General features: G+C 45.1%; 1 protein-coding gene across 2 annotated transcripts; it reads left to right on the plus strand.

The window, feature by feature from the left end:
- The first annotated feature begins 12,068 nt into the window (after nucleotides 1-12,068).
- Nucleotides 12,069-17,114, plus strand: LOC123448798 (protein REDUCED WALL ACETYLATION 1-like). 2 transcript variants are annotated; one of them, XM_045125815.1, is made up of 15 exons: nucleotides 12,069-12,259; nucleotides 13,359-13,450; nucleotides 13,701-13,838; nucleotides 13,928-13,984; nucleotides 14,065-14,137; nucleotides 14,458-14,616; nucleotides 14,904-15,053; nucleotides 15,129-15,384; nucleotides 15,477-15,592; nucleotides 15,727-15,813; nucleotides 15,893-15,981; nucleotides 16,067-16,129; nucleotides 16,234-16,290; nucleotides 16,404-16,500; nucleotides 16,582-17,114. In XM_045125815.1, exons 1-15 carry the CDS (start codon nucleotides 12,191-12,193, stop codon nucleotides 16,735-16,737), a joined length of 1,659 nt encoding a protein of 552 aa, XP_044981750.1. In that variant the 5' UTR covers nucleotides 12,069-12,190; the 3' UTR covers nucleotides 16,738-17,114. The 2 variants fall into 2 exon arrangements, with proteins under 2 accessions (XP_044981750.1, XP_044981751.1); XM_045125816.1 differs by having other exon boundaries at nucleotides 13,704-13,838.
- The last annotated feature ends 5,690 nt before the right edge of the window (nucleotides 17,115-22,804 follow it).

Here is a 22,804-nt window from a genome sequence, read left to right on the forward strand (position 1 = left end):
AAGGACCTTGGGGGTGGCGCACCAAGTAGGTGGGGTCAGCCCAAGGCTGTCTTGCGCAAGAGAGAAAGAAAAACCAAAAGAAGAGAAAGAAAAAAAAGGGAAAGGTGGGAAAGAAGAGAAGGACTCCACCTTCCAATCCTAGTTGGACTAGGATTGGAGGAGGACTCCTCCTCCCCTTGGTGGCGCAGCCCTTGGGGCTCCTTGACCCTCAAGGCAAGGCTCCCCTCCCCTCCTCCTATATATATGGAGCTATTAGGGCTGATTTGAGACAACTTTTTCAAGGCAGCCCGACCACATACCTCCACGGTTTAACCTCTAGATCGCGTTTCTGCGGAGCTCGGGCGGAGCCCTGCTGAGATTAGAGCACCACCAACCTCCGGAGTGTCGTCACGCTGCCGGAGAACTCATCTACCTCTCTGTCTCTCTTGCTGGATCAAGAAGGCCGAGATCATTGTCGATCTTTACGTGTGCTGAACGCGGAGGTGCCGTCCGTTCGGCACTAGATGGAGCGGATCGTGGGACGGTTCATGGGACGGTTCGCGGGGCGGATCGAGGGACGTGAGGACGTTCCACTACATCAACCGCATTTCTTAACGCTTCTGCTGTGCGATCTACAAGGGTACGTAGATCTGAAATCCCCTCTCGTAGATGGACATCACCATGATAGGTCTTCGTGCGCGTATCAGAGCTAGGTTCATGCGTAGATGTCTTCTCGAGTAGAACACAAAAGTTTTTGTGGACGGTGATGTGCGTTTTGCTGCCCTCCTTAGTCTTTTCTTGATTCCGCGGTATTGTTGGATCGAAGCGGCTCGGACCGACATTACTCGTACGCTTACGAGAGACTGGTTTCATCGCTAAGAGTAACTCCGTTGCTCAAAGATGACCGGCGAGTGTCGGTTTCTCCAACTTTAGTTGAATCGGATTTGACCGAGGAGGTCCATGGATGAGGTTAAATAGCAATTCATATATCTCCGTTGTGGTGTTTGCGTAAGTAAGATGCGATCCTACTAGATACCCATGGTCACCACGTAAAACATGCAACAAAAATTAGAGGACGTCTAACTTGTTTTGCAGGGTATGCTTGTGATGTGATATGGCCAACGATGTGATGTGATATATTGGATGTATGAGATGATCATGTTGTAATAGTTAATGTCGACTTGCACGCCGATGGTACGGCAACTGGCGGGAGCCATAGGGTTGTCTTTAAACTAACGTTTGTGCTTGCAGATGCGTTTGCTATATTTCTAGGACGTAGCTTTAGTAGTAATAGCATGAGTAGCACGACAACCCCGATGGCAACACATTGATGGAGATCATGGTGTGACGCCGGTGACAAGAAGATCGTGCCGGTGCTTTGGTGATGGAGATCAAGAAGCACATGATGATGGCCATATCATGTCACTTATGAATTGCATGTGATGTTAATCCTTTATGCACCTTATCTTGCTTAGAACGACGGTAGCATTACGAGGTGATCTCTCACTAAAATTTCAAGATGAAATTGTGTTCTCCCCGAATGTGCACCGTTGCGACAGTTCTTTGTTTCGAGACACCACGTGATGATCGGGTGTGATAGACTCAACATTCACATACAACGGGTGCAAAACAGTTGCACACGCGGAACACTCGGGTTAAGCTTGACGAGCCTAGCATGTGCAGACATGGCCTCGGAACACATGAGACCGAAAGGTCGAGCATGAATCGTATAGTTGATATGATTAGCATAGAGATGCTTACCACTGAAACTATTCTCGACTCACGTGATGATCGGACTTGAGATAGTGGATTTGGATCATGTACCACTCAAATGACTAGAGAGATGTACTTTTTGAGTGGGAGTTCTTAAGTAATATGATTAATTGAACTAATTGTCATGAACATAGTCTAATGGTATTTGCGAATTATGATGTAGCTTGCGCTATAGCTCTACTGTTTTTATATGTTCCTAGAGAAAATTTAGTTGAAAGTTGATAGTAGCAAACTTTGCAGATTGAGTCTATAAAACCGAGGATTGTCCTCGTTGCTGCGCAGAAGGCTTATGTCCTTAATGCACCACTCGGTGTGTTGCACCTCGAGCATCGTCTGTATATGTTGTGAACATCCGACATACACGTTTCTGATGACTACACGATAGTTCAGTGCAAAATACTTAATGGCTTAGAAGCAAGGCGCCGAAGACGTTTTGAAACGTCACGGAACATAAGAGATGTTCTAAAAAGATGAAATTGTGATTTCATGCTTGTGCCCTTGTTAAGAGGTATGAGACCTCCGACAAGATTCTTTGTCCATGAAGTAAAGGAGAAAATCTCAGTCGTTCAGCGTGTGCTCAGATTATCTGAGTACGACAATCGCTTGAATCAAGTGGGAGTTGATCTTCCAGATAAGATAGTGATGGTTCTCCAAAGTCATTGCCACCAAGCTGTGAGAGCTTCGTGATGAACTATAACATATCAAGGATAGATACAATGATCCTTGAGCGATTCGCGATGTTTGACACAGCGAAAGTAGAAATCAAGAAGGAGCATCAATAGTTGATGGTTAGTAAAACCACTAAGTTTCGATAAAGGCAAGGGCTAGAAGGGATACTTCGTGAAACGGCAAAGCAGTTGCTGCACTAATGAAGAGACCCCATATTAAACCAAGCTCGGGACTAAGTGCTTCTGTTATGAGGGGAACGGTCACTGAGGCGGAGCAACTCTAGATACTTGGTAGATAAGAAGGCTGGCAAAAGTCGGAAGAAGTATATTTGATATACATGATGTTGATGTGTACTTTACTAGTACTCCTAGTAGCACGAGGGTATTAGATACCGGTTCGGTTGCTAAGTGATTAGTAACACGAAATGAAAGCTACGGCATAAACGGAGACTAGCTAAAGGCGAGGTGACGATACGTGTTGGAAGTGTTTCCATGGTTGATATGATCAAACGTTGCACACTCCCTCTACCATCGTGATTGGTGTTAAACCTAAATAATTGTTATTTGGTGCTTGCGTTAAGCATGAACATGGTTGGATCGTGTTTATTGCAATACGATTATTCATTTAAAAAGAATAATGGTTACTCTATTTGCTTGAATAATCACCTTCAATGGTTTATTGAATCTCGATCGTAGTGTTACACATGTTCATGATATTGGTGCCAAAAGATACGAGGTAATGATGATAGTACCACTTACTTGTGGCACTGCCGCTTGAGTCATGTTGGTATAAATTGCATGAAAAGGCTCCATGCTGATGGATCTTTATACTCACTTGATTTTGAATCACTAGTGACATGCAAATCATACCACATGAGCAAGGCCTTGTTTTCATTGAGATGAAACAAGATAGTAACTTGTTGGATGTGATACATTTTGATGTATGCAGTCCAATGGGTGCTGAGGCACGCAGTGGATATCATTATGTTCTTACTTCAATGACGATTTGAGCAGATACAAGAGTATTTACTTAATGAATCACAAGTCTGAAATATTGAAAGGTTCAATTCTGTTTCAGGAGTGAAGTTCGTCGTAACAAGAGGATAAACTGTCTACGATATGATCATGGAAATGAATATCTCAGTTACGAGTTTTGGTACACAGTTAAGACAATGTGGAAATTGTTTCGCAGTTCATGCCACCTCGAACATCATAGTGTGATAATGTGTCTGAACGTCATAGCCACGCACTATTTGGTATGGTGCATGCTATGATGTCTCTTATCGAATTACCACTATCGTTTATGGGTTATGCATTAGAGACAACCGCATTCACTTTAAATAGGGCACCGCGTATTTCCGTTGGGATGACACAGTATAGACTGGGGTTTAGAGAAATCTAAACTGTCGTTTCTTGAAAGTTTGGGGCTTCGACACTTGTGTGAAAAAGTTTCAGTCGAATAAGCTCAAAACCAAAGCGGATAAATGCATCTTCATAGGATATCCAAAACAGTTGGGTACATCTCCTATCCCAGATCCGAAAGCAAAGTTTTGTTTCTAGAAACGGATCCTTTCTCGAGGAAAGGTTTCTCTCGAAAGAATTGAGTGGGAGGGTGGTAGAACTTGATGAGGTTACTGAACCATCACTTCAACCAGTGTGTAGCAGGGCGCAGGAAGTTGTTCCTGTGGCGCCTACACCAATTGAAGTGAAAGCTGATGATGGTGATCATCGAGCATCGGATCAAGTTACTACAAGCCTCGTAGGTTGACAAGGTCGCGTACTACTGCAGAGTGGTACGGTAACCCTGTCTTGGAGGTCATGTTGTTGAGCAACAGTGAACCTACGAGTTATGGAGAAAGAAATGGTGGGCCTGGAATCCGACAAATGGCTAGAAGCCATGAAATCCGAGAGAGGATCCATGTATGAAAACAAAAAGTAGACTTTGGAAGAACTACTTGATGGTCATAGGACTATTGAGTAAAGATGGATCTTTAAAAGGAAGACAGACGATGATGGTGATAAGTCACTATTAAGAAAAGCTCGACTTGTCGCAAAGATGTTTCCGACAAGATCAAACAGTTGACTATGATGAGACTTTCTCACTCGTAGCGATGTTGAAAGTCTGTTAGAGTTATGTTAGTAGTTGCTGCATTATTTATGAAATATTGCACATAGGATGTCAAAACATTGTTTCCTCAACGGTTTCCTTGAGAAAACATTGTATGTGATACAACCAGGAGGTTTTGTCGATCCTAAAGATACTAGCAAGTATGCAAGCTCCAGCGATCCTTCAATGGACTGGTGCAAGCATCTCGGAGTTGGAATATACACTTTGATGAGATGATCAAAGATTTTGGGTTTGTACAAGGTTTATGAGGAACTTGTATTTCCAAAGAAGTGAGTGGGAGCACTATAGAATTTCTGATAAGTATATATGGTTGACATATTGTGGATCAGAAGTAATGTAGAATTTCTGTAAAGCATACAAGGTTGTTTGAAAGGAGTTTTCAAAGGAGTACCTGGATTGCGCTAATTGAACGTTGAGCATCAAAGATCTATGGAGATAGATCGAAAGCGCTTAATAGAAGTTTCAACAAGATGCATGCCTCGACAAGTTTTTGAAGGAGTTCAAAATAGATCAGCAAAGAAGGAGTTCTTGGTTGCGTTGTGAGGTGTGAATTTGAGTAAGACTCAAAACCCGACCCCGGCAGAATAAAGAGAATAGAAGAATGTCGTCTTCTATGCCTTGGCCGTAGAATCTGAAGTATGCCATGCTGGGTACCGCACGTGATGCGTGCCTTGACTCAAAGTCTGTTGAGAGGTACAGAGAGTGATCCATGATTGAATCACTAGCAACGGTCAAAATTTATCCTTAGTAACTGATGGACTAAGGAATTTTTCTCGATTATGGAGGTGGTTAAAGAGTTCGTCGTAAAGGGTTACGTCGATGCAAGCTTTGACACTAATTCGAATAACTATGAGTAGCGAAACGGATTCGTATAGTAGAGTAGATATTTGGAGTACTTCCGAATAGCACATAGTAGCAGCATCTATAAGATGACATAAAGATTTGTAAAGAACACACGGATCTGAAAGTTTCAGAACCGTTGACTAAAACCTCTCTCACGAGCAAGACGTGATCAGACCCCATAACTATATGGGTGTTGGATTCGTTGGAATCACATGGTGATGTGAACTAGATTATTGACTCTAGTGCAACTGGGAGACTGTTGGAAATATGCCCTAGAGGCAATAATAAATTAGTTATTATTATATTTCTTTGTTCATGATCATCGTTTATTATCGAAGCTATAATTGTATTGATTGGAAACACAGTGCATGTGTGGATACATAGACAAAACACTGTCCCTAGTAAGCCTCTAGTTGACTAGCTCGTTGATCAAAGATGGTCAAGGTTTCCTGACCATAGGCAAGTGTTGTCACTTGATAACGGGATAACATCATTAGGAGAATCATGTGATGGACTTGACCCAAACTAATAGACGTAGCATGTTGATCGTGTCATTTTGTTGCTACTGTTTTCTGCGTGTCAAGTATTTGTTCCTATGACCATGAGATCATATAACTCACTGACACCGGAGGAATGCTTTGTGTGTATAAAACGTCGCAACGTAACTGGGTGACTATAAAGATGCTCTACAGGTATCTCCGAAGGTGTTCGTTGAGTTAGTATGGATCGAGACTGGGATTTGTCACTCCGTGTGACGGAGAGGTATCTCGGGGCCCACTCGGTAATACAACATCACACACAAGCCTTGCAAGCAATGTGACTTAGTGTAAGTTGCGGGATCTTGTATTACGGAACGAGTAAAGAGACTTGCCGGTAAACGAGATTGAAATAGGTATGTGGATACTGATGATCGAATCTCGGGCAAGTAACATACCGAAGGACAAAGGGAATGACATACGGGATTATATGAATCCTTGGCACTGAGGTTCAAATGATAAGATCTTCGTAGAATATGTAGGATCCAATATGGGCATCCAGGTCGCGCTATTGGATATTGACCGAGGAGTCACTCGGGTCCTGTCTACATAGTTCTCGAACCCGTAGGGTCTACACACTTAAGGTTCGACGTTGTTTTATGCGTATTTGAGTTATATGGTTGGTTACCGAATGTTGTTCGGAGTCCTGGATGAGATCACGGACATCACGAGGGTTTCCGGAATGGTCCAGAAACGAAGATTGATATATAGGATGACTTCATTTGGTTACCGGAAGGTTTTCGGGCATTAGCGGTAATGTACCGGGAATGACGAATGGGTCCGGATCTTCACCGGGAGTTGGGACCACCCACCCGGGAGGGCCCAAGGACCTTGGGGGTGGCGCACCAAGTAGGTGGGGTCAGCCCAAGGTTGTCTTGCGCAAGAGAGAAAGAAAAATCAAAAGAAGAGAAAGAAAAAAAAGGGAAAGGTGGGAAAGAAGAGAAGGACTCCACCTTCCAATCCTAGTTGGACTAGGATTGGAGGAGGACTCCTCCTCCCCTTGGTGGCGCAGCCCTTGGGGCTCCTTGAGCCTCAAGGCAAGCCTCCCCTCCCCTCCTCCTATATATATGGATCTATTAGGGCTTATTTGAGACAACTTTTTCAAGGCAGCCCGACCACATACCTCCACGGTTTTACCTCTAGATCGCGTTTCTCCGGAGCTCGGGCGGAGCCCTGCTGAGATTAGAGCACCACCAACCTCTGGAGTGCCATCATGCTGCCGGAGAACTCATCTACCTCTCTGTCTCTCTTGCTGGATCAAGAAGGCCGAGATCATCGTCGAGCTGTACGTGTGCTGAACGCGGAGGTGCCGTCCGTTCGGCACTAGATCGGAGCGGATCGTGGGACGGATCGCGGGACGGTTCATGGGGCGGATCGAGGGACGTGAGGAAGTTCCACTACATCAACCGCGTTTCTTAACGCTTCTGCTCTGCGATCTACAAGGGTACGTAGATCTGAAATCCCCTCTTGTAGATGGACATCACCATGATAGGTCTTCGTGCGCGTAGGAAATTTTTTGTTTCCCATGCGACGTTCCCCAACAGTAACGTTCGAGACTCTCAACTACGAGAGTCCTCATGTCTCTCATATTCCTCACTTGAGGCTTTTGTAGTGCTACCTTGACCCCCTTTAACAGTACGATGTTCCCATGACTCAAGAGTGAAGAAAATGAAATAGAAAGAATAAATCTTCACGCTTCAAAGTCTTCGAATTGATTTTCTTCAGGACACACCGAGTTCCTTATCTTCAATATCTTCTTGAGGAATGTCAATTTCATCACAATTTCTTCATGATGAAAGTCTTCAGCATAAGACCAATTTCTTCATCCGAAGATATACATTTTTAGGGGTCGATATTCATCGTATAACTCAAACTCCTCAGCAACTTATAGACCATGTGTACACTCATGAACACATTAGATACTTAACCTATAAGTCTTCAAACCACCAGAATCACTAAGGGCACTAGATGCACTTACACCAAGACACCTCTACAATAAATAACCGATAGCGGGACTTGGATGCCCATATTGGTTCCTACATATTCCACGAAGATCCTTATCGGTCGAACCACGATTCGAAGGATTCAATCAATCCCGTATGCAGTTCTCTTTGTCCAACGGTATGTTACTTGCCCGAGATTCGATCATCGGTATCTCCATGCCTAGTTCAATCTCGTTACTGACAAGTCTATTTACTGTGATACAAGATCCCATCACTAACTCCTTAGTCACATTGATTGCGATCTATTTGTGATGTTGTATTACCGAGAGGGCCTAGAGATACTTCTTCGTCATACAGAGTGACAAATCCCATTATTGATCCATGCCAACCCAATAGACGCCCTCGAAGATACGTGTAGAACATATTTATGATAACCCAATTATGAAGTAACGTTTGATACACACAAGGCATTCCTTCGGTGCTAGGGAGTTGCATGATCTCATGGTTTTAGGAACAAATACTTGAGATGTAGAAAGTAGTAGCAATAAACTTTGTGATACGACTAAATGCTATGCTTATGTTTAGGTATTGTCCATCACATCATTCTCCTAATGATGCAATCCCGTTATCAAATGACAACTCATGTCTATGGTTAGGAAACCTTAACCATCTTTGATCAACGAGCTAGTCTAGTAGAGGCTCACTAGGGACACAATGTTGTCTATATATTCACACATGCATCTAAGTTTCCAATCAATACAAGTATAGCAGGGATAATAAACGATTATCATGAAAAATAAAATATGATAATAAACAATTTATTATTGCCTCTAGGGTATATGTGACCATGGGACGGGCCTGATCCATTCCTAAAAAAGCCCATAGCAGAAAACTAAGGCCCAGGCCCGGCCCTGACCCTACCATCGGGCCTACTTTCCAAGCCCAAGCCTGACCCATCTGTTGAGAATCCTGTCGGTCCTAGGACTGTGGGCCGGGCCCGTTCCTTAAAATCTTAATATGTCAAGCCCAAGCCTAGCCCGACCCTACTCGTGGGCTCAAAACTCAAGCCTAAGCCCGGCGCACGGGCAAGCCCGTCGGGCCTAGGCCCTGGATTTTCGGGCCGGGCCAAAGATGGCCAGGCATACTCTACTGTATATTTCCAACAAGTTTTACCCACTTTACTTAAAGTATATGCCAAAATTGTAATGAATTTTGTTTGGTTTATATGAAATCCAATGCGTTTGCATGAACTTCATCCAATTTGTTAAAAAACTGTTTAAAATGTATGCGAACAACATTGAATTACCGCCTTCTGCATCAATGTCTACTGGTCCATGTCCGGGGAAAGACACCGGAGGAAATTTGCGAGTCGTTGAAGAGGCCCGTAGAGCAACTCCAATGGTGCGACCCATTTCGTCCGCCGCCGTCCGTTTGGGTCGGCACGAACAAAAGAGGAGGCCCAACGCGTCGACCCAAACCCAAATCGAGTCCGCTTCGCGTCGCGCGGACGCATTTGCGGCCCAAATTTGCGCCCCAAATGCGTCGCCGCGGACGCGGAACGGACGCCACATGCGCCTTCTCGGTGTCCATCGCGTCCCCACCTGGTGGTCGTCCAACTGCCCGCGACCTACCTGGTCAGCTTAATTTATGACCTTGGGCCCATGCGTCAACGACGACGGTTGTCCTTTTCTAAGCCGACCGTGCGGCGGGGCCGTCCTCATCCGCTTCCAGCGAGCCCCCGTGCCCATCTAGCCACACTCGCTCCCCCGTCGCCAGCAAGCCCTAGCCACCCCAGCCGTGCCAGATGGTGCTCTTCTCCCGTGCCGGTAGCAGCAAGGCCAAGGGAAAGTCCCCCGCCATTCCATTCCTTTTCCCTCGGAGTTCCTTCCGCCTCCGCCGACGTGAGCTCGCCGGCTGAGGTAGCACGTCAACGTGCCACTGCACCAGACGGAGTGGCACTGGTAGTACCGCATGCCCGTCCCATACCTCGATGCCACCCTGCCGCACGACTTGCACCTGGATTCAGAGAGGATCCCAGTGCCGGCGGCGCCGTGGTCGGCTAGGGCGCATGAGGAGGAGGTGCGGCGTCGGCAGGCGCTCCTAACGCCGGAGCAACGCCGTGACCCCGCCTACGCAACCGAGTCGCCCAACTGGGCTAGCTAGTTCGCCTTCGAGCACGAGGAGCGCTAGGTGACGCAACGTTCACGAAGTCGACCGCACCGTGCCACCGCCCCCGCTCGTCGTCCGCGAGGAGGACCAGACGGCCCTTGCGGTGGTCTACCGGGAGAGCAAGGTGGACGAGCGGCGTAGGGCGGCGGCGGCCGAGCAAGAGGAGGCGGCCATGGCGCACGCCATGGCCCTCTCCGCGGCAGGCGACTGCGTCCTGCCGCCGGTGACCCCGCCGTCCCTTGTCAAAGCCGAGCCGGAGCCGGAGTCGTCCCCCATCGAGTGCTACTCCTGGACGGGAGTATTGCGCGAGTGGGTCAGCGCGCCACCGGTCTGGGTTGGGGCGACGCCGGCGCAGGAGGCGGCGTACCTCGAACATTGGCGCCAGCAACGACTGGCTGAGGAGCGCTACCACGGCGAGTACCTCGAGATGCTCGAGCGCGAGGCCGAGGAGGAGGCGCGCCAGGCCGCGGCGGCACAGCCCGCGCCCGACATGAACGCCCTCTGGAACACGACGTTTCCCTAGGCCGGCCCTGGGCCGACGCTCATCGACCTCACGGACCCCGAGGAGGACGATGACGACGCCTAGGGCAGCGCGACGCCTCGTAGTTTAGTTTGTTTTTTATTTTTTTTAAATGCAAATGTGGACGAGTGGACTCTCGCCGGCCTTCGTGACCGGCTTTAATGTTTAATTAATGTTGTTTTTATTTTAAATATGCGTGTATTCTTTTTTTTTTCTCGCGCCGACAAAATAGGTTGGACCAGCGTTGGGCGCATGCGTCGACCCAAACGCGGAAGGGGACGTTCATTTTCGTCTGACCGACCCAAACGGACAAAATCGTCGTCCATTTTGGGTCGCCCGTTGAAGTTGCTCTTCTCCCCTAATAATAAAACGCGTAGCGCTTCTGCCGTACGTCGTCGGTCATTTTGCAGAAAAACCCTTGCGTTTTCCACAAATCAACCCGTAGTCCGGATATAAGTGACAAGCACGAACCTTTTTTTGTTGTCTTGCAAAAAGACCTTCCTGTTTTCATGAAATCAACCCGCAATCCGTTTTGTCCGCATTTTACAGAACAAACCCTAACTTTTACGATATTATACGTACGTATCTCCTGTTGCACGCAAGTTAATGATGTGAATCATCATGCAGGTTTTTTTAACATTGTGAATCATGTAGGCCATCAAATTGTTAGTCCTGCGATATACTTCTATTTTGTTCCTCCGATGCTTCTTTGAGGTGTAAATACCTTGAATTTTCACATATTAAAAACAATGTCCGTGAATTTAGAAAATAGATTACTGATTTATAAAAATATTTGTTTATTCAGAAAAATTTCATGCGCTTCAGAAAATGTTTGTGAATTTTAAAAAAATCCTTCAAGTTCAGAAAATATGTTCGTCTATGCTAGAATTGTTCACCAATTCAAAATAAAATACTTAAAACCCGTTTAAAATAAAAAAAACATGATTTTTTGTAAATGTTTGTGCCGGGTGGATCGGATTATTATTGCATGTTTTCTATAAAACATTCTTGAAATTCAGAATAATTCTTTCAATTACCAAGATTTTGTACAACCATGATATATTTTCTTTAAAATGTAAAGCTTGCTTCAACTTGTGAATAAATTTAAAAGAAGAAATATTTTCTTGTTTTTATGCATAAAATTTTAAAATCAAGTGATGATGTGTGAACATAATGTGATCATCATCATTGGAGATTATAATATTTTTTTTCTCCCGTTGCAACGCACGGGTCTTTTTGCTAGTAGCACCTAGAGGTGATGCTCACCCATCTATTACACCTTGGAAGTTAATTTTTAGGTAGCCGGAGAAAAAAAAAGACGAGAAATCTTTCCCACCTAAATCTAACCTAACTCTTTCAGTTAGACTGTCACTTGCAAATCGCACCGACTGTGGGTCCCGTTGTCCATCGCCGGTGGCCCCGCATGCAGTGTCTGCGCGACTCTCCGTCCGTCGTATCACGCGTACCTCCATCCATCCTCGTTCCCACCTCGCCGTCCGCTTTAAACCGGAGAGGCCTTTTTGCTCTCACGCAAAGCCGCGCTTATTTTCTCTCGGTTACCTAATTTTTGCCCCCTTCTCCTCCGATTCGCGTTTGGATCCCAGCGCCAAAGCTTGGCGGATGCTGTAGAAATGGCGGAGGCGCTCGCGTCCGCGGGTGGGCTCGCCATGGCGGCCTCGACCTCTTTCACGCCCGGCCAGGTGAGCCCTAAATCGCTCCTCGATCCGGTGTCGGTGCGGCATTGCTGCTCCATGCGGATTCCTTGGGTGCTTGCTGGAGCTTGGAGGCGATTGGCGCGGGGCTGGAGTGGTGATGGCGGGGATTTTAGGGGTGGTGGTGGTGGTGGTTTTGGGGGGGGGGGGGGGGGGCACAAGACTGCAGGGTGCGCTTTCTATCTAGGTGGTTGAAAAGAAGTGCTGGAGATGGCATGGTTGTAGAATTTCCTCATGGGATTCAGCCGTGCTTTGTCTTATTTGACGGATTCCGAGATTGGTCAGTGAAATGGTTGCTGGCTGTGTTGCGCTCGCGCTTGGTTGGTTATTGTTGTCAATGTGCAAGTATTGCCCGTAGGTTAGGATTTAGTGCTATTCTGATTGAAGGGGAACCAGTTAACCTCACTCAGGATTGTGGTCAGTGAAATGGTTGCTGACTGTGTTGCGCTCGCGCTTGGTTGGTTATTGTTGTCAATGTGCAAGTATTGCCCGTAGGTCAGGATTTAGTGCTATTCTGATTGGAGGGGAACCAGTTAACCTCATTCAGGACAGATTACTGATGTGTGTCTTGGAATGGTAGTATTTAATCTGGGTTGGATTTTTAAGCTGTACGAACACATTGATGGATGAGGGATGTAGATCTGGAGACATCAGATGTTAAGATAGCCATTAAGATCAGCATGGATTTCTCTGTTGTATTCTTGGTGAATATATGCTCATACTAGTGATTCAGTGAGTGTATGCTAACCCACTTTATAGGTTTCACTATTCAGTCTATTGGATTGAATGTTGATGTGCTTGTTTTCTATACATGATTGTTCCTTGAGTTTAGTAACCGGTGTGAGGTTCAGTGGGCCAATTAATTAGTATGCAAAACTCTAGAGTATTGTGGATTGCAATAGTACAAGGGCTGAAGTTTAAACAGCATGTCTAGAAGGCTTTTTGTAACTCCCCCTAACTAAGTATGCATAGTGATGCTATTATCCCCCCATGAAGTTATATCTTTTATTGCAGATACTATAACTTATTTATTTTTTGGGACATCGATCATTGGAACTGACAGAACTTGTTTTGTACTTCATCCCAGCTTTCTGCTTTTCTGGGATTTCTTTGGGTTCTTGCGGCCTGGGTGTATGCGGAGGTTCTCTTTCATAGGAAGAATGCTGCTTCACTTAAAACGTGAGTAAATTCTATTTTGATCATGGGAATGCTGCTAAGTGGTATCTCCCCTTGGAATGTGGTCTCTGAGCAGAAATCTCTGCTTATGCTGCAAGTACATTGGTCCATAGCTCAATGTAACTTACTTTTTCTGGGGTTGATCTATTTTGTTCTTCCATCTTAGTATTGGCACCATTACATGTTGGTTTTCATGAAACACTACTTTCTAGAAGGACTCTTATCCGAATTAATGTTTCGTTCTCTTTGTCAGTAGACACTCGGACATCAATTTATCAGATATGGATAGTAGCTCAAACAAAGGAGAGGATCAAACAATGTTACTGGAGGAGGGTGGTCAAGTAGCTGGTGCAAAGCCAGTTTATGCTTCTTTCACATCACAGATGCTCAGGTTGCTTGTGAACTATAATTCTCGATGGCATAATAAATGATTGTTTAAGATATCAAGATTCAAATGCACTGACTTGGTTGGTTCCACAGACTTTTCTGTATGGACCAGACACTTCTTCTGGAGCATCGATTGACACTGAGGGCAATGTAATCTAATTGCATTCTGTATTTGTTGATACTTGTCCAGTTGCATTATTCTGCTGACCGGCTTGCTATTGGTCTATCAGATCTGAGCTTGGAGGCCATCTACTTTACTTTTACATATGTGACCGCACAAATATATTCGGGGAATCTGGAAAGGTACTATTATGCAGATACTTACTAGAAATGTATGCCCACATTTAAACACCATCTGAATGTATAGTTATATGACATTATTATCTATTGTAAATGGCCTTCAGATTCTTGGTCTCCTGATGCTTTAGTATGTTGTTTTTCTGTAGAATCTTATGCTAAACTTTGATGTCCTTATGTAACATACTGGTAAAAAATCAGATTCTTAGAACATGTCAGCTTTTCTCACTTATTCAAATTAATGCAAAATACTAGAAGCTGCATAGAAGGTGTGTGCACAATTTGCTATTTTCAATTGGATAACTTTTTTTTTTTGGTATCTACAGAATTACAGCCGAGATCTCTTCCTTTTCCTCTATTTTCTTCTTATCATCGTAGCAGCTATTACTTCCTTCAAGATCCACCAAGATAAGTCCACATTCACTGGAAAATCTATACTATATTTGAATAGGCATCAGACAGAAGAATGGAAGGGTTGGATGCAGGTATTTTCATAGTTCATCTTCCTTTTAGCATTTTTCTGGCTTTTATTCTACTACCTGCCAATCATGCATGAATATTAATGCATCAGATTTGTGCAACAAGAATGTTTTGACTATTCAGTTGTAACTGCCATCCTGCAGTGCTTACTTGCTTACCTCCTTCACCTTCATTTATAACCTGTTAGTTGTAAATAAGCTGATTAACCAAGGGCATCCATTTGCAACCAGCAAGGTTTTGATCTCTCTGCTAGCAGAGCACCACTTCTCAGCATTGCTTTGTTTGTTTCCAGGTGCTATTCTTGATGTACCACTACTTCAATGCTAAAGAGATCTACAATGCGATTCGTGTGTTCATTGCTGCATATGTCTGGATGACTGGGTTTGGTAACTTCTCCTATTATTATGTGCGGAAGGATTTCAGTCTGGGACGATTTGCTCAGGTCCATTCTTAATTAGTCCAATTGTTCTCGCTTTTCATCTGCAGAACTTGACTAACATGGTTGCACCTTCAACAGATGATGTGGCGCCTCAATTTCTTTGTGGCATTCTGTTGCATTGTCCTGAATAATGATTACACACTATATTATATTTGCCCTATGCACACTCTTTTCACCCTCATGGTGTATGGTGCTCTTGGAATACTAAACAAGTACAATGAGATTAGATCAGTGATTGCTATAAAATTTGTTGGGTGCTTCTTGGTAGTTATCTTGGTATGGGAAATCCCAGGTGTCTTTGAGATAGTCTGGAGCCCATTCACTTTTCTTCTAGGTCAGTTTTCCTCTGGTAACAGCTAGTGAGTTTGCTAGTCTGTGCATTTTTTTCTTCATTAAACTTAACAATGCTATTCATCTTGTGTGCAGGTTATGATGATCCTTCTAAACCAGATCTCCCTAGGTTGCATGAGTGGCACTTCCGATCTGGACTGGATCGCTACATATGGATTGTGGGGATGATATATGCCTATTACCATCCAACAGTATGTTCCGTATCATTTGTTTTATGCAGTATGCTGGCATAACTGATATGTTTTCTTAGATTCAAAGATAGTTTGAATCTCGTCAGAATTATCAAAAGGGCGGGCAAAATGTGTTTGACATCTCCATGTCATAGGTTGAGAAGTGGATGGAAAAGCTTGAAGAAGCTGAAACAAGAACGAAGCTCTATATTAAGGCCTCTATAGTTACAGTTTCTATAACGGTAATTATCAAACATCTACATCAGATTGTCTGCCATAGATATATTTTAATACGATCTGCTGGCTTTCTGGTGAACACAGGCTGGGTATTTGTGGTACGAGTACATCTACAAGATGGACAAGATTACCTACAATAAATACCATCCTTACACATCCTGGATCCCCATAACGTATGTATCTTTCCTGTTTGTGTCGAGTATAAATCCACCTGTATACTATCAAGTCTGATTCATCCATGTGTGTTGCGCTCAAAAGTGTTTACATCTGCCTGCGCAACTTCACTCAAGAATTCCGGGCGTGCTCTCTCACGCTATTTGCGTAAGTTTTGTGTTAACAGAGCAAATTATATGGTTATGCTAAATTTAATGCTAATGCTCTATGAATATGCGACTAACACATACATGTTGATTTGTCTGTTCTAGCTGGCTTGGAAAGATTACACTAGAAACATATATATCTCAGTTCCATATCTGGCTCAGGTACCATACGCAGTTTCTTTACTTTATTGGTACTGCCATTTGTGGCACTGGATAACTGCCTTCAGATTTTAAGTGAATGAAACTTATTTTGTTTGCTTTGATGACTCTCGAAGATCAAAGGTGCCCAATGGGCAACCCAAGTGGCTGTTGACGATAATCCCAGATTACCCACTGCTTAACTTCATGCTCACGACTGCGCTATATGTTGCGGTATGTACATCTTCCCCATGTATGACATTGAAGAATTTAGTCTGCAAAGCGACTTGCTTATGCCAGCATGTGTTTCTGCAGGTTTCCCATAGGCTCTTCGAACTCACTAATACTTTGAAGATAGCATTTGTACCTCGTGACAACAAGCACCTCTCGTACAATTTTGTTGCAGGGATTGCCATTTCAGTTGCACTCTACTCTGTATCATTTGCCTTAGTTGGCATAGCAGGATACTAGCAAATTTAGCCATTAGCTGTTAGTTCTAGTTATAGTCTAGGCTATCAACAAAGCTAGTTTTGATCGTCGGTGAGATAAAAGTCAATGGGCGAAGCATGATTGACAGCGCATAAACTGCTTCTCTTTCACCCTTGGCCTTGAGTCGGCGTGCACAAGTTTTAGTCTTGAATAGTGTAAAATGTACAATTTGCCACTATCATATCCTTGACATTGTTGGTTGTGAATGTAATTCTTGAGGTTGAGTAATACAAGAATTTATTTTAAAAAAGTATTGCTTGTATAGATGTTGAAATGCATACCGGAGTGTAACAGCCTGAGACCGACGCTTCAGAAGATTCCCTTTTTATTCCAATTGTCGTCCTGTGATTATTTTTTTTCGCAATCATCGTCGCATTATCTGCATTGCATCGGAACTCTGTTGTCGCCAGTTTTTAAAACTTGCATCCATTATTAGTTGTCGTCTTTCTTCTTTTTTGTTGTTGATCGTTTTGAGATCAACCACACGCGTCCGCGTTTGCAGCATTGTTAAAATATTGTTCTAAATCACCCTGGGCGTTTGGGTACCCGAACCTGTTTACCCGAACTCGAACCGAACTGAATTACCCGATCGGGTAAGGGTTCGGTTCTCATTTCTTGACTATTCGATTTTCGGGTTAGGGTTCGGGTTCTAGTCTGAAAAATCCGAAATACCCATACTACCTGAATTATTCATACTGTTCAAAATTTTCATGCTATTATTACACTAACTTGTTACCCATACTAACTAAAATACCCATATTACCAAAAATACCCACAATATCCGAGTTATTCATATCAAAAGTTGATGTATGCTCCGAATATTTTGGATATTTTGGGTACCCGAATTACCTGAACCGAAATTTTAGGTAAATTGGGTTCAATTTTTTTTTGAGAGAAACAATTTTGGTTCCCATTTTCGAATAACCGAATTACCTATAAACCGAACTACCCGAACCGAAATAACCAAAATACCCGAACGCCCAGGCTGAGTTCTAAAGATGTGTATATAATCCTCGGATTAGGCTGAAACTTGGCGCGCGGTCTTATTTTAATATAGGTAGGCCGCCTGCCAAATTTCGTCGCAATCGGAGTTCGTTTGATACCCGAACGGTCGACCGTAGCGACAACATCATCGGTTTATTGTGAGACGTTTTTTGGTGTTTTAAAATCTTGTGCCGGGCCGCAAACCTCCCTCTCTTCCCCACCTAGCCTACTCTACACAGCCCAACACCATTCACCGAGTCTACCCCTTCGTTTTGGACCGTCCGATCGAGATCCGACGCCCCAAAAACGACGATCGATGGTCCGAAACGGTGCAAAACTCCTAACCCTAGCACCCATTCCTATTTAAATAGCCCACACCTGCCTAATTTGGAGCCTAACCTCTCTCCCACCTCGGACCCCGCGCCCAAACCTTAGCCGCCGCAACCAGCTCCACCTCCCACCTCAGCCGCGACCCGTCAGGCGCGTAGCAGGCCCTCCCGGGCCCGAAGGGTGCCGCCGCCAGCCCGCGCAGCCAGCCTCCCATGCCGCCCGAACTCCTTTGTGGAGAGCTCCGCTCCTGCTTGTTCCCTCCCCGCGTCCCCGCGCCGCCCGTGCTGGTTGCCGGAGCCCCGATCGTTGGAGCAGTTTGCCGGAGTCGGCCAACAGCCCGCTAGACCTCCTCCTTCCCCTCTCCTTTCCTCTGCTGCCGCATCACCTCACCTCGCCCGCTCTCTCCTTCGCAGATCCCAAGCCGCCAAGGTCGCCGATCCCCGATCTGCGCCGTCCGCCGCCTCTAGCCGCGGCCGGAGCACCGCCGCCGACGGGATTGGTCGCCGTCGCCGGCGAGCCGCCGGATTACGCTGGATCTTGTCGCCCTGGCCAGCCCCCGCATCGCCGCCGACGCCCTGCCTCCCGATCCAGGCGGGAACGGGGACAAGCAGCAGCGTTGCCGCTCCTCGGCCACCACCTCCCGCTGGGCGAGCCAGGCCCATCCGCTCCGCCGGCCCTACGCATGCCGAGGCCAGGATTCTGGCCCCGTCGCCCTCCTCTCTAGTCGGCCCAAGAGGCCGAGGTGAGCAAGCCGAGCCTCTATTCTCCGCCCGCGGTGCCATTTAGCTATATTACGCTTGCCACTGTAGTCCCATCTGCTGTAGAATTCGTCCCGTAGTGATATTTTTATTAACCGCGATTCAGTATCTTTAGAAAATTGCATGATTTTAAAACGCCCGTAACTTCTAAACCGTGCGATTGATCGGAATAAGTTATATATGGAAAACGTGTACAATTTCGTGTAGATTAACATTTTCCAACTTGCATGCATATTTTAAACTGTTTGACCTGCTGTTTGCATAGATTTGCGTGCTGTTATATTAAGACGTATTATTCAGTAGCTATTTAAGCGTGCATCCGAATTGGTCAAACCTAGTATGTAAAATGTTCATGTTGTTTGCAATGCATTTCCATGCATGGTAAAATTAGTCATCTCAGCTGTTTTCATGTAGGTGGCATAAATAGTTTGCTATGTCGGATTTATGTCATATTCTCTCATATATGTGGTGGTACTAGTTTTATTTCAAACCCGCATATTATATATGTTTTCGGGGTAGAAAAATCCATATAATTTAACTGTGCATTTAGTTTTATCTTTTGAGCAAGTTAGCGTGCATAATATTTTGCCATGTTGTCGTTTTGTTTATTTTGTGTGATTTATTCCGTGTATGATATGAATTACTTGTGAACATGATGTTGGAAATATGCCCTAGAGGCAATAATAAATAAGTTATTATTATATTTCTTTGTTCTTGATAATCGTTTATTATCCATGCTATAATTGTATTGATTGGAAACTCAAATACATGTGTGGATACATAGACAAAACACTGTCCCTAGTAAGCCTCTAGTTGACTAGCTCGTTGATGAAAGATGGTCAAGGTTTCCTAACCATATACAAGTGTTGTCACTTAATAACGGGATCACATCATTAGGAGAATCATGTGATGGACAAGACCCAAACTATGAACGTAGCATATTGATCGTGTCGTTTTATTGCTATTGTTTTCTGCGTGTCAAGTATTTATCCCTATGACCATGAGATCACATAACTCACTGGCACCAGAGGAATACCTTGTGTGCATCAAACGTCACAACGTAACTGGATGACTATAAAGGTGTTCTACAGGTATCTTCGAAGGTGTCCTTTGAGTTAGTATGGATCAAGACTGGGATTTGTCACTCCGTGTGACGGAGAGGTATCTCGGGGCCCACTCGGTAATACAACATCACACACAAGCCTTGCAAGCAATGTGACTAAGTGTAAGTCACGGGATCTTGTACTACAGAACGAGTAAAGAGACTTGTTGGTAATGAGATTGAAATAGGTATGCGGGTACCAACGATCGAATCTCGGGCAAGTAACATACCGAAGGACAAAGGGAATGACATACGGGATTAGATGAATCCTTGACACTAAGGTTCAATCGATAAGATCTTCGGAGAATATGTAGGATCCAATATGGGCATCCAGGTCCCGCTATTGGATATTGACCGAGGATTGCCTCGGGGCATGTCTACATAGTTCTCGAACCCGCAGGGTCTGCACACTTAAGGTTCGATGATGTTTTAGTATAGTTGAGTTATATGTGTGGTTACCGAATGTTATTCGGAGTCCCGGATGAGATCACAGACGTCACGAGGGTTTCCAGAATGGTTTCATTTGGTCACCGGAAAGTTTCGGGCAATTCCGGCAGTGTACCGGGAGTGACGAATGGGTTCCGGGAGTTCACCGGGAGGGGCCCACCCACCCGGGAGTGAGCCCAAGGCACTAGGGTGGCGCCACAAGTCCTTAGTGGGCTGGTGGAGTCAGCCCAAGGGGCCCATGGCGCCACATAAGAAAATACCAAAGGAAAATAAAAGAAAAATGGAAAGAGGGAGGTGGGAAGGAAGAGGACTCCTCCTTCCCAAACCGAATTGGAGGAGGAGTCCTCCTCCTCCCCTTGGTCGGCGCACCTTGAGGGCTTGTCCCTCAAGGCTAGCCCTTCCCCTCCCTCCTATATATAGTGGTGTTTTAGGGCTGATTTGAGACAACTTTTTCCACGTGCAACTCAACCCTAGACCACATAGTTCTACCTCTAGATCGGATTTCTGCGGAGCTCGGGCGGAGCCCTGCAGGAGTAGATCATACCACCACTGGAGCGCCGGCACTTTGCCGGAGAACTCATCTACTTCTCCGTCTTGCTTGTTGGATCAAGAAGGCCGAGATCATCGTCGAGCTGTACGTGTGCTGAACGCGGAGGTACCGTCCGTTCGGCGCTAGATCGGAACGGATCGTGGAACGGATCGCGGGACGGTTCGTGGGACGGATCGTGGGACGGTTCATGGGACGGTTCGAGGGACATGAAGACGTTCCACTACATTAACCACGTTTCTTAACGCTTCCTGCTGTGCGATCTACAAGGGTACGTAGATCCAAATCTCCTCTCGTAGATGGACATCACCATGATAGGTCTTCGTGTGCGTAGGAACTTTTTTGTTTCCCATGCAACGTTCCCCAACAGTGGCATCATGAGCTAGGTTCATGCGTAGATGTTATCTCGAGTAGAAAACAAAAGGTTTTGTGGACTGATACGTCCATTTTGCATCATGCTTTCATGTTGATATTTATTGCTTTTTGGGCTGTTATATTACTTGTGGTACCATATTTATGCCCTTTCTCTCTTATTTTGGAAGGTTTATTTGAAGAGGGAGAATTCAGGCAGCTGGAATTCTGGACTGGAAAAGGAGCAAATCCTAGTCCACTATTCTGCACATCTCCAAATGCCCTGAAAAGTTACGTGGATTTTTTTGGGATTATATAAAAAATATTGGGCGAAAGAACTATCGGAGGGGGGCTGCCAGGGCACCACAAGCCCTGACACGGCCACCCCCTGGTGGCGGAGTGGGGGCTTGTGGGCTCCCTGACGGCCCACTAGCCCCCCTCTTTTGCTATATGAAGGGTCCTGGTCCAGAAAAAATCAGAAGGGAGCTTTTTCGTGGTTTCGCCGCCGCCACGAGGCGGAACTTGAGCAGATCCAATCTAGAGCTCCGGCAGGACGATCCAGCCGGGGAAACTTCCCTCCCGGAGGGGGAAATCGTCGCCATCGTCATCACCAACACTCCTCTCATCGTAGGGGAGGCATCTTCATCAACATCTTCATCAGCACCATCTCCTCTCCAATCCCTAGTTCATCTCTTGTAACCAATCTTCGTCTCGCGACTCCGATTGGTACTTGTAAGGTTGCTAGTAGTGTTGATTACTCTTTGTAGTTGATGCTAGTTGGATTACTTGGTGGAAGAGTTTATGTTCAGATTCTTGATGCTATTCATTACACCTCTGGTCATGATTATGATTATGTTTTGTGAGTAGTTACTTTTGTTCCTGAGGACATGGGATAAGTCATCTGATAATAGTCATGTGAATTTGATATTCGTTCTGTATTTTGATATGCTGTATGTTGTCTTTTCCTCTAGTGGTGTTATGTGAACGTCGACTACATAACACTTCACCATATTTGGGCCTAGAGGAAGGCATTGGGGAGTAGTAAGTAGATGATGGGTTGCTGGAGTGACAGAAGCTTAAACCCCAGTCTATGCGTTGCTTCGTAAGGGGCTGATTTGGATCCACTAGTTTAATGCTATGGTTAGACGTTGTCTTAATTCTTCTTTTGTAGTTGCGGATGCTTGCGAGAGAGGTTAATCATAAGTGGGATGCTTGTCCAAGTAAGGGCAGTACCCAAGCGCCGGTCCACCCACATATCAAACTATCAAAGTAATGAACGTGAATCATATGAACATGATGAAACTAGCATGACAGAAATTCCCGTGTGTCCTCGGGAGCCTTTTTCCTCCTATAAGACTTTGTTCAGGCTTGTCCCTTGCTACAAAAGGGATTGGGCCACTTGCTGCACCATTGCTACTACTTGTTACTTGTTACTTTTTGCTTGTTACATTTCACCTCGCTACACAATCACTTGTTACCGCTACTTTCAGTGCTTGCAGTTATTACCTTGCTGAAATCCGTTTATCAGAG

This window comes from Hordeum vulgare, chromosome 4H (assembly GCF_904849725.1).
Source record: "Hordeum vulgare subsp. vulgare chromosome 4H, MorexV3_pseudomolecules_assembly, whole genome shotgun sequence".
Classification (NCBI taxonomy): Eukaryota; Viridiplantae; Streptophyta; class Magnoliopsida; order Poales; family Poaceae; genus Hordeum; species Hordeum vulgare.